The sequence below is a fragment of the Sitodiplosis mosellana genome, unplaced genomic scaffold, assembly GCF_009176505.1.
Source record: "Sitodiplosis mosellana isolate CC-2019 unplaced genomic scaffold, AAFC_SMos_1.0 Smas_scaffold_2, whole genome shotgun sequence".
Classification (NCBI taxonomy): Eukaryota; Metazoa; Arthropoda; class Insecta; order Diptera; family Cecidomyiidae; genus Sitodiplosis; species Sitodiplosis mosellana.
The window spans coordinates 4,546,215-4,564,581 of record NW_022595245.1 but is presented as its reverse complement, the minus strand read 5'-3'; the positions used below and the strand labels follow the sequence as shown (position 1 = coordinate 4,564,581).

General features: G+C 38.7%; 1 protein-coding gene across 3 annotated transcripts in view; it reads right to left on the bottom strand.

Moving 5' to 3' along the window:
• Positions 1 to 18,367, bottom strand: part of LOC129565084 (nephrin) — a 199,439-nt gene that overhangs the window by 4,041 nt on the left and 177,031 nt on the right. For all 3 annotated transcript variants that reach the window (XM_055439452.1, XM_055439453.1, XM_055439454.1), the window contains 2 exons: positions 2,792 to 4,948; positions 2,259 to 2,636 (listed from right to left, as the gene is read on the bottom strand). In XM_055439452.1, the coding sequence (XP_055295427.1) occupies positions 2,259 to 2,636; positions 2,792 to 4,948 (2,535 nt within the window). The remainder of the gene's footprint in view (positions 1 to 2,258; positions 2,637 to 2,791; positions 4,949 to 18,367) is intronic.

The following is an 18,367-nucleotide window of genomic DNA, read 5'->3' as shown; positions in this document are numbered from 1 at the left end:
AATATTGTTGTGTAATGCAATAATTTTTGTTGTTGTTCTAGTGTATGTAGCTCATAGTTTCGCCACCGAGAAGAATTATCCGCTGTTTTATCGTGATTCTGCATAAATAATAAATAAATTTCAAATTAATTTTCAAAACGCTTTAACGCGAGCGCGCGCGCGCTTTTGCGTTAGTGCTTTTCCTCTCATTTGGCGGTGTTGATTGAAATTGCCACGCGCGCACTTTTAATCGACAGCATTTTATTTATTATTTTAATTAGTAATTATAAAATTATTTTGCGCTCCGATTCGGTTTAAAATATTGACCCAAAATCGTTTTGATGATATCGCAAATATTTAAAATAAAAACACGGTAAATGAGGCACAAAATTTGTTACATGCCAACACAGTGGTGAACACTGCACAGTGCACACTGGTTTTGTGTAAGAGATGGGAAAAAAACCACTGCTCCAGGTTGCATCGATTAAATGATTTGTGAGTGATAATGTCAAAAATTGGTCGTTTTTCATCGACAAAAAATTATTCTGGCGATGACAAAAATTAAATAATCGACACACCGGCGGCAATAGCGGTGACGGCAGCAGCAGCATAAAAAAGCGAGTAAAATGGTCGAGAATCAGGGTGCAAGTGCTGCAATCTACATCAAACAGTGGATTTAATTTAAATACAATGATATAGTTTATCGGCGATTTTTTATTCTCTCGTTTCGTTGCTGTTCCTTCAATGAAGTGCATGTTAAATCGATTGTGCCAATAAATTGGCATATTGTTTGGCTTGAACTTTTGACTTCATCGATTCGTTTGTGTCCACTCAATATTCGTCGGAACATTTTTCTCAATGTTTTTACGCAATTTACCAATCGAAAATTTCATTTCGGCGCATTTGTTTCAATTAAATGCGTTTTCAATTGCATTATTTGGCTGCAGGCACATCAAGTTTGATGAAAATTCGTTCGCACGATATTTTTGGGAGAAATGAACGGAATACAGCGGAAAAAAAACTGCAGCCACGCACAATTCCATTTCAAATGGAGTGACACAAAGAACAAAAGAGATGGGGGAGAAGGTTGAATGGGTGACTGAGTGAGAGCGAGTGGGAGACGAGATGAGAGTGGGAAGGGCGGCATTCAGAGAATGAGAGTGAGTGCAGTCGATGTATACGTGATAAATAAATACTTGGTTGTGTGTAAATGAATGAACAGTGACAAGAATCGAATTATCGTCATTTTATTTTATTTTATTCATTCGAAACTCTCCTTTTCCACTCGCTCTCCATATAAAATAATCGTTCACTCTATCTCTCGTTCCCGGGTAATATTGTAAAAATCAATGAAATTTCATTAAGCTAAATACTGGAATTTATTTAACAGTTTTTATCACCATGCACCCGCTCTTGTTCACTCTCCCTTTGCATGCGAACGAGATTAACGCTGCATTCCAATACAGCATTAAATTATTATTGAAAATTTTAAATGCATAATTTATCCATTTGCACAATGCTAATAACAATTATATACGATTGTGGTCACATCACGTAGCGTAAAATTGAAAACGGATTCTAAAAAAAATGCCAACGTGTTGACTGACTCTCGGTTAGCGATGTCGATGCATTGAAATTAAAATTATTATTATCAAAATGACATCATCATTACCATCATCATCATAGGCATCGTGCGCTGTGCCGCACAGCCTTTATGATTTTCATATTGATTCAGAATAATAATGGCAAATATTACGGTAAGTGAAAATATAATTTACGCTTTTATATCGTGGTAACACCGCATAGAACACATTTCGCTCTACCGCTGTACTGTGTGTGTGCTCATTTGATCTAATTAATGAATTCATCATAAAAATGTCGAGTGATGATTATTAACCGCGATGCACAGTGCACACACACACACACACACGTCATAATTCATTTTCGTTCACGGTCGTTTGTTTTCAATGAGCCCATCGAAAATCAATTTTCTTGTCCGCCCTTTAATTGACCAAATTACACTATTCAATTGATCATTTACATAAAATTTGCATCGAATACCACTACGTTTATCAATTTGTCATACATATTTTCTTGTGCATATTGTCGGTTCGGCACAAAAATATGCTCTCTATTCGGAAAACGTTGTAAGAATTATCCGAACTAATTTGATTAAAACAGAGAAAAGAAAACCACAAATATTCAAACCAAAAGAAACAATTGAAACTCAAAACGAAAATCGAACGTCAAACAAACCAATGGGTGGAAGGTTTACTTACAGTCATTATTTGTCATTTGCTGCGTCGAGACTGAGTGTTGCGGATGATAACCGTATCCATTTTGAGTGGCATACACGACTTGCTTCTGATCTTCCAACGTCAATGCCAAATCCATTGAATGTTCGAGTGCTTTGTTTTCCAAGCCACTTGTTGGATAGTATGGTGGTGGTGCTTGATTTTGTTGTGCCACAATCGATGGACGCACCGAATCCATTTCATAGTCTTTGACTTGAGTGCCCTTCTTTGTTTGGTTACGCTTGCAACGGCAAAACATTAGCACCAATCCAATGAACAGTGCAAACACAATGACGGATACAATGATTGCAATCAGTGTAGGTGTTGCAATTGCAGATGCTTCGGCAATGTAGTTATTTCCAACTGAAATGAAGGAGGAGACAAGCAAAAAAAATGTCCATTAAGAAAATGAATTTAAAATAAAGGGAAGGAAAATGTTCGGAAATAAAGACGAAATTCAAGGAATTGAACAAGATAAAAAGGAAATTATTCAAAAAAATCTCCTAAAAAATACTCACTTTCAGCTTCAGTATACTCGCCACAACGTTCATGGTTGGCGCGCAGGCAAAGTTTGACACGAACACGTGGATTTTGGTCATCGTTCAATGGTGGGAAATCATCATCAGGAATGCCAAGTGAGCGAGCGCTGCTTCGTCGTGCCGTTACTAAATGTTCGATGACCGTTTCTTTGTGCGTTGGATTGTTGCCCGAATTCTGAAGTTGAATGGTTTCGACAATTTGCCATGCAGCCATCGGTGTTCCTTCATTAATAACCGATTCAACGATTGCAATCAACGATAAACAAGTTGCACCAACAGTAACACCCAACGTACGTGATTTTGGATCGAACGATACATGCATTGGCATGGGAATGTGGTCGACTTTTGTGGTTTTCATGATTTCGGTTGAATATTCGGACGAGCCTTTGGTATTGAGCGCCTTCACTTTGAACACATAGCCTTGATGCTGTTCCAATGGGTTAATGTTACATGGAACATTTTGATGGCAATCGAATTCCATCCAATCGGTATTGGTGATAACATTCGTTTCACAGTCTGGCAACACTTGATCGTCATGTGGTGCTTGCACTTTGCGATATGATACAAAATATTTGGTATTGGCCAAACCACCATCGAATCCAGCATCCCAATTCAATGTAATGCTATTGGATGTGCTGTCATCGGCTCGCAAATTATTCGGTTTTTCAGGTGCACCTTTTGGTTGCAACCGAATTGGTGCTCGAATTGTTTCCAATGAATTTACGACACGGCACAAGTATTCGCCATAATCTTGATGACTGAGACGATTGATTTTCAACACTGATGTGTACACGTCATTGTTATCGGTTGTTGTATTGATTTCGTATTTGCCATCGGATGACATCGACAATGGTGATGGGTTGGCGCCGAATTGCCATTGGAATTCAGGTTTCGGATATGCTTGCACTTTGCACTTGACTTCAGCATTTTCACGAATATCATAGGCGACCTTATTATACTGATGCAAGATGATTGGAGCGTGTTCGATGCGTAAATGCATACTGGAATTGGCCGAGTTAACTTCATTTTGGTACAAGCATGTGTAAAGACCGCGATCGCTTGGAATCAATTGATTGTTGCCCGGTCGTGATTTGCCAGTAAAATGTAACCAACTTTGAACGGTGACCATACCATTTGAACCTTCTGTCGGCGTTGTGTTTACTTCATACAAATTGGCATCCATTGAAATTTCGCGACCATCTTTCAACCATTTAATAATCGGCTTTGGTTTTCCTTTGGCACTGCAAGTGACAGCAAAATCTGAGTCAGCAACGCGTCGCGTCATGTGTTGTTGCAGCTTGGCTGTAAATTGTGGTGGTTGATGTACTTCAAGTGTGATTGTTGCCATTTCACCGTGACCAAGCTCATTGACGGCATGACAGTGATAGCGTCCTTCGCTGCCCAAATGTGCCCGTGGAATAACATACTGTGAGCCTTGTGCCAGAATTGTTTGCGGTTGAACTTCGCCTTCGGTATCACGGAACCATCTGTATTGTGGCACTGGCCAGCCGGGTGGATTTGCCGAACAAGTCAAAGTAACGCCATTTCCAACATGAACAATTGGTTTGCTTGGATTAATCGACGCTTGACCGGGACGATGACGCACCAACAGTGCAACCGTTGAATTTCCAACACGTTCAACTCGCTTTCCACCATACGGCATCATAATATTGATCGCACGACAAACGTATGTGCCAGCATGTTCGGCTCGAACATCGCGCAACGTTAAAATATCACCAGTCGAACGGAATTCCGGGCTGCCCTCTTTTAACCATTCAATTGTAACTGGTTCGGGATTTGATGTCACATTACATTTAATATTAATCGTTTCATGCTCTTCCGCTTCACGTGTTTTCGATTCAATCACCACAACTGGTGGATACAAAACGTCCAACATAATTTCTTGTTCGCCAATTTTACCCAAACCATTATCGGCGGCGCATGCATATTTGCCAGCATCTTGATGTGTTACACGCGGAATCGAATAAACCAACGACGAGCTGATGAATCTACCATTACGTGTCCATCGAACATTGCTCACTTTTGGCTTGGCATCAACGTGACATTCCAATTTTGCGGTTGAGTCTCGTTCCACTTGCAGTGGATTTTCTGGGCCAATTTCAACGCGTGGATAATCTGTAAAATAAGGAAAAAAAATGAAAATTAGAAAAAGTGATAGAGAAAATTGAAAATAAAAAGTAAACGCAAATTAGTTGTCACTTCAAATTGCCGATGTTATCAGTCAATTTGCATTTCGAGTGGGCATTTATTTCCCTTCGTTTTCATTTTTTTTTCCGTTTGTTTATCTTTCATCGCAATTGATTTGATTAGTAATTTCAAAGTCAAAAGTGGTTTTCATTTGGTTTTCAGCGGGCCCGGATTTTATGGAGTGGAAAAGTCGAATCAATTTCGTCGGATGTGCTGCTAATTTTCCATGACTTGAGAATAGCAATTTCCGTTGTCAAGCGGTGCAAAAGAATGGAGATAGATATATTATGTGTTGGCGGCGGAAAAAAAATCGGACGGAATGTTGAATGCAGCTGTGCTTTTGTTGCACAGCACAACACCAATTGTGTATTGGCACATCAAATGAAAGAAACAAACCGCCAACTGAATGGATGAACCAGCGCACACAACATAATAAATATTAAACTGACAATAACATTGGCTTCCATTTGGGCGGGAAGAACGGATGCGCGCGCGCATCAGCACTCAAATGAAAGCTCAATCGAATGCTGCAAACAGAAAGAACACAATTGTTGATGTTGTTCACGAAAAAAAAACGTGCGAACAAGCAAGCGCACACACGTCAGCTAATGTTTAATTCCGTTGACTTCATTGCTTTTGACGGTGGATTCGATTGTTTGCCATCGCAGAGAGAGTAAATATGTGTGCGGCTGTGTGATAGCGGTGTGCATCGTATCCAATAATTCGTTGTTTCTTATCTGTTTGATTTTTCTTTGTTGTATCAAGAAAAAGAAAAGCGAAACGAGTGAGCATTAAATGCACGCTGCTTTTGCTCTTTGAACTGCACAAAAGAATGAGCGCGCGCGAGCGCGTGCGAGGGCCCATACGTTTAGAATGTTGATCGAGCGCACACAGTTTTGGCTTCCGGATGTCGGTATTTCTACGACGAGCTTGAATGCTCCATATTTATCTATATATATATATTTAGAGCTTCTTATCCATCTCTCTTTCGACTTATTGACGGGATAACTTCAAGTCGTTGCGTCGATTTCGCTTTTTATTTCTTTTTATTATTTTCCAAAACTTCCCACACAACAAAAAACCGTACTCGCTCCCATACAAAGCTAATATTTCTTTTATTCGTTTGTTTTCCGGCTTTGTTCTTCGAGCGAGCGAGCGAACGATTGCTCAGGAAAATTATTATTATTTTCCCCGGGTCGCTTTTATGTCTTTGTGGTTTCTTTTTCGTTGCGCTTGAAACTTTTGTTTTTGTGTGTTTCAATTGCTGTTTGTAATGGTTTTTCTCTCAGGTTATTACTACTTTTTGGACTGCAGCGCGCACATACACACACAGCTCGGCACTAGGTAGATTTTCGAAAAGTTTTGCTATAGTTGGTTACTTTTTTCTCTCTCTTTTCATTCGCTTGTAGAGAGAGAGAGAGAGAGAGAGAGAGAGAGAGAGAGAGAGAGAGAGATCTGGTTTTCAGAGGGCTTCTTACGATTTTGGTTTTGTCTGATTGTTTTTTCCCTTCATTTTTTTTTTCTGGGGAGGTTTGTTTGAGCGTGTATGTGCATCATTTACGTCATATCAGGAAATCATACGGACTTGTTTTTCCAATTCGACATGATTTTCTTGTTGGATGCCGTACACGCTGCGGCGTCGATTTGTAGTATGGTTTGTTTTCAATTTGGCTCTTAAAAAGTTGTTCGTTGGGAGCTTAAGGCCTTCTTAAGTGAATTTCCGGAGAGTATCATTGTTTTGCTCTGTCGCATGACAAATCGCATTATGTCGTATTTTTCTCTCGGTGTTGGTTTGTTTCTCTCTTTCCCTCGCTAGTAACGACGTAAAGAGAAATGTATCAGTGGGAAAAAACCATTGACACACAATTTTCAATTATGAAAATATTACCGGAGGATAAGATTGAACACATGAGACAGACGCTATTACACTGTTCTTAAAAACACAAACCGGAAATCGGAATTGAGGTTGACCGAGTTAAATTGGGTTTTACTTAAGTTTGTGCTCCAGCGATGATCACGGATCGGATCAAGTGAAAGAAAAGGCGAGTGAGTAGTATGAAGAGAAACGGACTGAAATGAAAATGTAGCAGCACCACATCGACAACTTGCAAAGTAGCCCACAAAAAAAACCCAGCGAAAACTGCAATATGAAAGTTGCAACAATGTTTTTCCGTCTTGTTATAGTTCTTGGCAAGTTCGGCTTAAAGAAGTACGCGAAAAGTGGCAGCTGTATTGAGCTTGGATTGGCTTAAGTGGAAAATTAGTGCTCATAAGATATTTAAACCCGGATGAAGGAAAAACATAGCCCGAGATGAAAATGGCATACCAAAATAGATTCGTATGTATTTGTCATCATTTCTTTTTCTCTTTCATTCTTTCAAATATTTTCGGTAGAATTTGGGGAAAATTGAAAGTAGATGAGTGGAAACTCCGTCACGCGATAAATTGATACAAATTACAATGGTTTTTATGTTGATGCGCCAAGGACTATCGAGTGGAAAAATCAAATAAATTCACTGCATTTTCTATGACTACACGTTGTTGTCACAGATTCCAAGACCAACTGAGCCAAAGAACGAGCAAGATCTTTAGGCATTCATTTATGTAATTTGGCACGGGCATAATGGAAACGGAAAAGCATGAGCGCACACGCCCACACACACACACAGCTCTTGCTTACACCATCTTCCAGTGTTATCATTTATTGCACAGCAATTTACATAAATTCGCATAATTCATATTTTATGACTACATTAAATGCTATTTGTTGTTATGATTTTTGGGGAGTGGACGAGAAAACAAAAGCCCGGCCATTTTACTGCCACACTGCTGTCTTAAGAATGTTAAGATTGTCTGTCCATTAACTCTATATCTTTGGCGTAGCCAAGCAGATTTCGATGCTTGGCCAGCGTGAAATGGCCCAACACAACAGAACAACACTCATTCTGATGTGTTTTTTTTTTTGGCTCACTCTCTCTCCTGTTGTGTTTTTATTCGTCCATTAAAATAACACCCAGCTCACGAAATGAGTGCCTACTCCATAATTTTGTAGTTGAGCGCACGCATCTCACTCAATGGAAAAATCTCAAACAAAAGCAATGCTCGCGCCCGTCGACACATCCAGCCAAAAGTAGAGAAATGAGAAATGAAACGTAGTTAAAGAACAAAGACGATTGTAATTAACACCTTTCAGCTCTCAAGAAAAATGTCCAGTTGATTTCAGTGTTTGACGCAAGAACTATCCCAATGTCGATGGTCATTAATCAAAATCATAAACATTTTCGTGTCTATTGGTCGCCATTGTGTATCGAAAAATGCTTGTAAATTGTTTTTTGAGCCGATCGGACAATATTCTGGTTAGGAGTGTGTGTGTGTGTGTGATTTTAAAATAGATTGCTTCAAAGTCGACAAAAGAATCGATTAAATAGAAAACCATTTTTTTCCTCAACTCTTGAATTTTTGAATAACACGAAATTTCCAACAATAGAAAGAAATATATTGTGGCATTGATAAGCGTGTTTGTGTGGAATCGATTCCTCTTCAAACAAAGCAATTTGTTAAATGCTTTGCTCTGGTTTTACAACTTCGAGTTTCGAGAAATGTATAATAAGAAGGAGAGGAAAAAAAAGCAACGTGAAATGATAGATAATTATTATTGAGTTCGAGAGCTGTGGCGTCAAGTTTCTCGCATTTCAAAAGATTTATTTCCGATGGGCAAAAAAAGAGCTCTGCTGGCAACTGTTCGACAAATTCAATTGAACTTCAAGTTAAATAACTTGATGTTCGTTCACTTCTCAATCATCACTGCTGCTGCTGCTGCTGATGATGATGACGATGATGGAAAACTTGCAACAAAATCGCAATTTCGTACAAGAAAAATATTATTTTTTACGAGCGAAAACGAAATCTTTCTTTTCTTCATTAATATTTTCTGCATTTGATTTCTTTTCTCGCTGATTTCATTGAATAGAAATTCCATTGCTAAAGTAGAATTTATAATTCTTTGGAAGTGGCGCGTGCACAAGCAAAACTTTCTATCAATCAGTGAAATAGCAAGAATATCAAGAGAACGAGCAAAACCGATGAGATTTTCACAAGAGCTGCAAAATTGTGTGATAAGTTTTGTGCGTATTTTTTGCAAAAAGTGAAAATCAAATGAAATACAAATCCGAGAAAAATGATTTGAACTCTTTTTTTTCACCCCAAACACACAAACAATTTTCTTCTTCAGAAAGACTAATTGGAGTCGAGGAAAATTCTCATACGAAGGAGATTCTCATACGAACAGAGGAAAAATGTAGTTAGAGAAGTAGAAAAAAGGAGAAAGGAATGGTATATGAATTGAATTGTGCGCGCCGTTGACACAGCTACAAATTGCCGTCGTATATCTGCGAGGCACAAGTGAATTTCCCATTGTCACGATGTCAAATGAATGTCGTCATTTTATAAATGATGTCAAATGAATTCGGAAGAGCATTTTGGTTCGTTTGTGCAGCACACACTTACACACACACACACACCGTCAATGGACGCATTCTCAGCGAAATGCTTGTTATTTCCTTCAATTGCACAATGCACATACACACACACTCCAACAAGTCGCCGAGTGAAGACGATTGCATTTGAAATTTAGCTGCTTTTTCTCTCCCACTCTCGTCCTTGCCTTCTCTTTTTGACCCAAACACTGCGTCGTTTTCCATCGTTCATCTCAATTTTTCCGATTCAACACACGAATTGCAATAAAATCGTTTGCAAACTCCGAATGCATTCATGTAGAACGGAACAACGTGTATAACAGCGGCTTTGGTTCTCGCCATTTCTTTTGGTGACATATTCGTTTTTTTCCTGTTTGTTTGCATGTGACACTGAGCAATTTCAAATAATGCAATTGAAAGCACCATACATCAAAAATTCAGCGGCACGAAAAAGAAATGATAGCGTTTTCTAAACGACGAAAATTCAACTGCATTTTGCCAACGCTTTTGATGAATGTAATTTAATAAAACATTTTCTTATTCATTTCATGCGTTAGGAGCAAAAATGAAATAAACTTTGAAATAAATCTCATTTTTCGAGCCAACACAAAGGATATATTCATCAAATGTAACAGTTTTCATTGAAAGAGACTACGTTTTCATTAACATTTTCTCATTCATATCGATGTCATTACGTTTTTTTTCTCTCGACAAAATCGTGAAAAAATTACAAAATTGCTGTTTCCATTGGGAAATGAGTTTAAAGACCTGACCTTAAAAGGTAACAACTGAGTGTCGGTCGGTTGTTTGCAAGGTATTTTTTCGTTCCTTGCCGTTAGCATTTTCGGCCGTAATCAAACGACGAAGGGCGAAACACCTTTGAATCGATGTTGATAAAAGCGAGCACACATTTTCCAGCTTGATTGAGATTTGTGAATGGCTGGGGTTGACACGATTCGTTTCATTTCAATATCTGTCAAAGAGATATCTGCTCGCCATTTTTTTCACTTCCTTTTCATTCTCTTTTCTGTCCATTTTCTTTCTCTGTCATTTTGCGCATCTTTCGCCATATATTCGGATCGGATGCCGATAATGAAATTATTTTTGGTGGAAAAAATAAAATATTGAGACGTATTACATTTCGGTTGCCATTTATTAAAATAGGTTTGACGCCGCCGATCGATTTGTGAATATTGGCAGTTGGGAAATGTCGTAATCAGCAGATGTGAAGCTAATTTCATTTGGAAAACCTTTGAAGACATGGTGAATAATAAATGGCGAGAGCGAATCGAATGAAATTTTTATTTATAAAAAACTGTTTGACGAAAGCGAAGTAGGGAAAAAGGGAAGTAAAAAGAATATGGCATGTTCTTATGATCGGCATTTCCGATGAAGCGGCAGCCTGTCAAAGGATTTAAAGTGGTCAATTGGTTGCGTGCATGCGGCAATGTGTCAATCAGTAGGCGAGGACGTGAAAGCGTTTGTATTTCGTCGCTCAATTTTTATCAATATTCCAAAGCGGATAAGTACAAGGTTTGATACTAACCGCATGAACAAGTGTGACTGACTGTGAAAAGAAGAAGACGAAGTGAAAGAACATGTCCCATCTATGTCTCAAAGGGCGGGAAAAAAGTCTTCAAGATAGATACAAATAATACCGTCATTGCCGACAGGAAACAACGAATGACGCGCAACGAACAACACACAGACACAGAGCACGAAAAGCGAGTTGGGCAAAAGGATTTTCACATTTGGTACACGGTCGTTTTTGCCCTTCTTCGTCACTTTGATGACTTGTTTTGCCATTTCTTTCTTCCTCTCACTCTCTCTGTCTCTCTCTATCTTTCTCTCGCACAACTACCGGGCATTCAGACGCCTGAACATAATCCAAATTATTTTGTGACCCCGTTCGGTACTGGTGTGCAATAAATAAATAGGAAAGTGTGTACGGATGGGGAAAAGTGGTTCATCGATTGGAATATACATAAATCGGGCACGGCCAATTCGTTTCACACGAAGTAGTGAAAACGGGTATCATTTTGCATCTACGTGATGGAAAGAGGATTTTGATCCGGGCTTTGAAAGTCACAAAAAGAGAAACAGCAATATCGAGTGGTAAAAAGATAGAGACGGAGAGTAAACGAGTCTTACGAGTGTTCTCTTTTACTGGAAAGACCTTGGCTACAGCCGAACCGATTACGTGCCGGCATTTGCATACAGCATACGACACACGACACTGCCTTCAATGCAAAGATCCAATACAATATACACTTATAATTAGATTTCTCTTAATATTTCATAAAGTATATCATTCATGGCGAAAGAGAAAAAAAAAATAAAAGAAAAGTTCTTTCCATCTGCGTGTGTGTCGATTCTGACAGAGCTCGTGCTGGCACACACACACACACACACACTCACCGGCAAAAGGTCTACCTTCCGAGAATTGATCCAATCAACCTCTCAATATCTTCGGTGTATCGACTTTGAGCTGCTGCTGTTTTTGTTACTCACGCATCGACCGACTTTACGTGCCAAATACATAATTAGTAATAAGTTGCTATCTGTTGCATATTACATGCAAACTTCAAACGATTCACATCCCAACAGGTCGTTTTCACATTTTTGTTTTCTTCTGCATAGGGTGGAAGCATCAACAAAATTCAAATTGGCGCGCTGTTTGGTTCGGAAAAAAAATACGAAATTTCATTGATTTTCCTATTTGAATTGAGGGCGCTCGCGTCGCCACAGTTGTCATTTAAGTTGTTTTCGGTCTTAGCTTCCACCCGATGTTCTTCTGCTTCTATATTAATATCGTGGCTAGGCCTTCGTATTCATTTCGCCTTGAAAATTGTGTGGCGAACTTTTTTCTCTCTAATCTCGTTATTTTAGAATTCATTCAAATCTGTTTTCACGCGACTACTTTATCTCTTGCGAGAGATCGACGCAGTTGAAATTGCTTGGCCACCGTCATACCTCTGCACGACGCTCACGCATATTGTAATCAGCCGATCAACAGCAACGAAAAAAGTAAAACTGATAGACGCAATTATATATCTCGCCGTGAACCGATCGAGAGCCGAGAAGAAAAAATTACAATTGTAAATAAATAGAAGACATGAAACAAGTCGAAAAGTTGTGTAAATATTTGTTTATACATTTCGGTATGGCCCCGATTTAGGCTGAAGCCACCGTAAATGATGTCGGTTATATTTTTTGTTCTCTCTTTCTGAATGCCTAATAAATTTTCATCTTCCTCTGCTGAAAATGGCGAAACGAAATGCGTAAGGAAAGAGATGCGTGTTCAATGAATATAATCTGCGACAGGAAAAAAAACTTAGTTTGTACAAGTGCGTCTCAAAGGATCGCCAATTTTCTCAAATAAACATGCGCGTTTTTCCTTTCCCTTCTCGGCTGTCAGGGCAAATACCAATGCCGTGCGGTAGAAAAATACTCGGCTCGCCCCACGAGAGGAAGTGGAATAAAAAAAGTTTTGGAAACACGCATTTTTTTCTATTCGCCTTCGCTACCATTGTTTTCAATCTTACTGTAGTCATGCTATGTTACTCAATGTGTAAAAAGTTCGAGCGAAAAACATTCGATCGAAAATTTTAATATGAATATTTTGCTTCGGTATTTTTTTATTCGATTTGTTTTCCCTGTACAAAAATCTGGCACACGTAGCTTCGGCCGAGAGAAAGAGAGAAAATGTATACAGCTTAAAAGCGAAACAAAACAAGAACAACAATAACAAACAAGATATTCTATTTATGGTAATGTTCCAATTGTTGACATGTATTTTGTCGAATAAATGAGGTAGTTAGAAGATATTCGTTACTTTTTGGTGAACGCACACGCGCTCGCGCTCCGTGAGTAACTTCAATCAGAGACGGCTGCTGCTGTGAGCAGATTCGATGGCTGTATTGGCTCACGTTCGAACGTATTTAAATGTAAACTGCTCGTTGTTACAATTAAGTACAGCATCGAAACATAGTATATAAGTGAATCACGGTGAGTTCAAGCGCAAATTCACAATTTATATAATGAGTTCACATGCAGAAATTCCAAGTCAACTTGAGTTTAAATCAGCATGATGATGGGAAATTGAAGAGCGCGCGCGTTTGAGTTTCTAATCTTTGAAATTCTTTTCTTTTCCCGAGAACTTTTCTTCTGAAATAACAATTTGTGGGCGAAATCGTTCATTGTACACAGGTGTACTTATGAATTGTGCCTAATAGAAGCCTATTTACCCATACAACTTTTCTTTGCATCACCTTTTTCTTCGTCTTTTCACTACTTTCAATTTCGCATTAATTTCTATTCACAAGATTTGGAGAAGAAGAAAAAACATTGGACAATGTCCAATGGACATTAAATGATGATATAAAATTACAGACGGTATTGTTCGCCAAAACAGTGCCGAAACCTGTCTCACCAGCTTCGTCCTCAATGAACGGTCACTCGTCTCATCATCAGTTCCCCGTCCCCGGACGGAAGAAAAAATCGAATGTTTTTTAATTAAAATTTATTGCTGGCTGTGAAATGAAATGTTGATCAAAAAGAAGAAGAAAAAATGTATAAAGAGAGAGCGATAGAGAGTGAGCGAGCGAGAGACAGAGTCTCGACAAAGAAATATGAGCGCATAACATGGAGCCGAGCCAAAAAATCATCATTCCAACAAAACTTTATGGCGTTGTGATTATTACCGTCACTCCGAATAAGTAATAGCCGCAAGCTCTTTAATAAAACGCCATTGAAACGAGGCGCACTGGAAAAAATCAATTCGAAAATGACCGATCAAAAAATCATATCTGATCGAAGATGAGATTTGTTGCTGTTGTTTTTTCTTCTCTCTCTCTCTCTCTCTCTCTCTCTCTCTCTCATCTTCATGTTCAATTTTAATGATCTTATGCATGAAATTTCGTGCATAGCCAATGTTTTGTTGGAATCGAATCTACGAGACTGCGGATGGTTTGGGTGTAATTTTCCTCGTTTAATTTATTTACTTTTTGGTTATCGGTCAAAAAATTATGCGTCGAGACCGCAAGACCAAAGCAAACTCTCGCGAGTTCACAGTGAGAGAAAAGAAAGCAAAGAGACGTGAGAGATTTCAAGCTGCCGGCACGATTAAGATTTGTTGTTTTTTTTTCATTTCGTTCATTCTTTCTTTCTGTGTCTACTTCTAAAACATGTAAATGGATCAATTTGATTCTATGTTCTTGTTAGGTGTGTGTGTTGGTTTTTTTTCGAGCTCATTTTTGTTGTTACCTGAATTTTCTATTTTGCTGTTTTCCACATTTTGATTCTGTTTATAGCTATTAACGTAGCGCGTCTCACTTGTTTTTTTTTCGGTTTGCCCGTTCCTGATCTGTTCTCTAGTCGTTTGGAGCACAGATCGTTGATTTTCTTTCGTTAATTAAACTTTAACCGCAATAGCAATTATCTGACCGAATAGTTTGTGCGGCTGTGCGTGTTTTTGATAGTTTTTTTCTCTTCTTATTCCATTCCCGTCAGAAAACACAACACGAAACAAAAAAAAATGTAGAAAAATTAAAGAGCGAACGAGTGGCTTGTTGGATGGTTAACAGAAACAGGAAAGCCATGTTTGTTGGCTTGTTAGCTGTGATAGCCGACGAAAGAACCGAAATGTGCCAGATAGAGAACTGGGAATCGGACAGACGTCAGACTAAGAAATCGAAAAACATTTGCTACATGATGAAATTTCCAAGCGAAACGCATTCGCTCGTCCAACCCAACAAAAAAAATGGCAAAGAAATTAAATGGTTTTCGAGACTTTTTCTGTTCGCCGTAGCTCAAAACACCATTCGCTCTGAACCATTTCGAAATGGCATAATTATATTTTCAATCTCGTCACATTCACTCTGTTCGCTGTTGGGATGATGTTGTCTGCTTGGCCATTCGCAGTGTATTGTTTTTTTGGTGTGACACTTTATACAAAAATGTGTACGCTTTTTTGACGGTCTCTTGCGTGGAACAGAGTGAAATTGCCTGTTTTTGATGGCGGCCAGCAGTGACGAGAGCCCAAAAATGAAATGACAATTATGAAAATTGAATTGATGAAATAAAAACACGCAAGTAACTCCATCAACCGACGAATGTAAATGTTTGCGGAAAATGGATGAAATGTGCACATTTGTGCCTTTTGTATTCTCTTTTATTGAATTTCCTTTCTTTTTCCACACACACACACACAAGTCATCTTTCTCTTCTAATAGTTCTTTTTTTTCTTCTTCCATTTACTGAAATCTAATTGTGAATCGTTTTATATGATTTTCTTTGGTCTTTTTATGTTGCTGCTGCAACACTGTCAGTTGTCTAGTTTGTATTCGCGTAAGAATGGATCAACGCTTAACTTATTCGGAATAAATTGTAAAACTCAACATTTATCACTCTCGCAGTAACTCATGATGGTTATTCATATTGCTTCTATCTCGCTCTCTCTCTTTCTCGTTTGCGTTACTGTTGCGGTGGCAGCGATACAAGCGAAAATAAATAAATAAAAGGACGGCTCACTTGATTAATGATATCGGGATTGACATCGAAATTACAGTTCATTCCATGTCGGCTGTAAAGTTCTTTCTGGCTTTGGCCTTTTGCGTGCCCACTGTTTTTTTTTCGCTCGGTGGTTTATTCATTCGTTTTCGCCTGTGTCTAAAATCCAGGTTTTGAGCCAAAAGCACGTGAACAGCTTGGGCCTTTGTCAAATCAGACGAATAAACGAATCAAATCTAACCATCTCAAACGGCTGTGCAATGGCAAAGTGCCCATCCATCGAGCGTTTGGCCACATACTCCGCGCAATGCTTTTTTGCGTTTCAGGCTTGGCTTTGCTCGAATCACATGCGGCACACAATGGTTTAATTAAAACAATGAGCAAACACGCCGAATTGGAATTCTACATTTTACAGGCGAAACAAGCGGCTTCTGGTTAAATGAAATGACAAATCCAAAATTCGGTATGTCGTAGCGTTGAAAAACCGGTAAAAAAATCCCTCAAACCTGCGGTGTGTGTGTGTGTGTGCATGGAAAGGAGCACCAATGAAAAATTTATTAGATGAAGGTTTGTGTTGTTTCTTTCTCTGTGTCGGATGGTCGATGTGTGCACCTACAATGGAGAAGATCGCATTTGATGCGATGGCGACGCGCGGTTGCCTGTACGAATGAACGTGCAGTCGCGAAATCGCGTATAAATAAATTTTCAGCGACATAATGAATGTTTGCGTATTTTGAATTTATATGCAAACAATGCGAATAAATTTCACCATTTACCGGAAAAGACATTGTAGTTTTCGAAATGAGAGACACAATGTGGATACGTGTGTGTGTGTGTGTGTGTGGGTTGAGCACTCTGACATTCAATACCGTGTGTTTGCTTAATCCTGTCATCAATTTGTGTGCATTATTTTATGCACGCAATAAATAGAAGCACATGGAAAAAGCCAATTCGTTCCAGGTTATACCGTGCTCCAGGACTCGTGTTCACTTTTTCACAATTCACTTTACAATGCTGGCGATCCTTTTGGGGAAAATGTACCACTCGCTTATCTTCAGCTTGTTTCGAAATAAAACTTTTTCCACTGGCAACCGGTTTCATTTGTCATTCAAACCGCCACGCGATGCGATAGTACTTCAAGTAAATGTTGCGATTAACATCTCAAGTAAAGTGTGTGTCAAGCTGTACGCTCGTTCATTCATCGGATCCAAACCATCCAAAACTAAAAACCTTCCCGGAGTTAGCACAACAGAAGAAAGAAACACTTGCTCCGAAAAATTCTAGTTAACTATTTTCGAGGTGATCCATTACCAACACACACGTGTTTGTGTGTGTGTTTCTTTTTTCTCGTCTGAATTTAAATTGCCGCCCGTTTTTCCACAATATAAATTTTGCACATCACCGCTCATTTGTTGGGATTTGAGGTGAAATAAATTGTTGTCACACGTAATTTTAACCGGGAGGAAAAAAAGATTACTTGCTTAAGTAGTAAGTAAAGCGTACTTGTTATTGTCAGTGTTGTTGTTGCGGTGTTTTGTTGTCATTTCAGACAAAACCACTTAATAACACGCTACGTTAGACTTTTCGCAGATTTGGCTATTCATATTAATAATGAAAATTTAATGTGTCTCTTTTCCGATGTCACTCATTTACTTTCGTTTCAGTTACTTGAAAAAGAACCATCGACCGCTCATTAATTCAGACAGTGAAATCGATTCATTTCCAAAATGCACCACAAAACCAGGCACAGAAAGAGAATGACAGAGATAGAGAGAGGAAAAAGAAAAAGAAAACACAGTTTCTGTGATTCGAAAATATTGTCGTGCCCGATGAAATAAACGGACCATGAATAAATCACCAGAAAATGGAAAGTGTGAATTTATGCAAAAGAAACCGAAAATTCGTCGAATCACAAAAGTTTTTCGGTTTTAGTTTGACCTATTTGAAATTGGTTTTCCGGTCATTTTTGTTTCGATGCCATTTCCACCGATCGAACTAGTGCTGTAGTGTGTGAGTGTTGACTGCAGGGAAAACTTGTACACAATTGAGTAAGAGTCAAAGAGCGACCGAGAATGAGAGAAGGATAGAATTGGAATGACCGTTTCTCACACAGAACTTTAGTTAAAAGCACATAATTTACACCGAATAATATTTTGCAAATGGACATGAAAATCGATATGTGAAAATGGCCAAAAATCTCTCTCAATGTCGGATCGGAAATGGCATGTTATTTCCATGCGGAAAAGAAGGGGGTCGAACCTAATAATTTAACCATTTTTAGTATGGTCATCCAGTTTTTGGCATTGTGTGAATCGAATTTCAAATCCACTGCAACCGAAGAGCTAGGCAGAGAGAGAGAGAG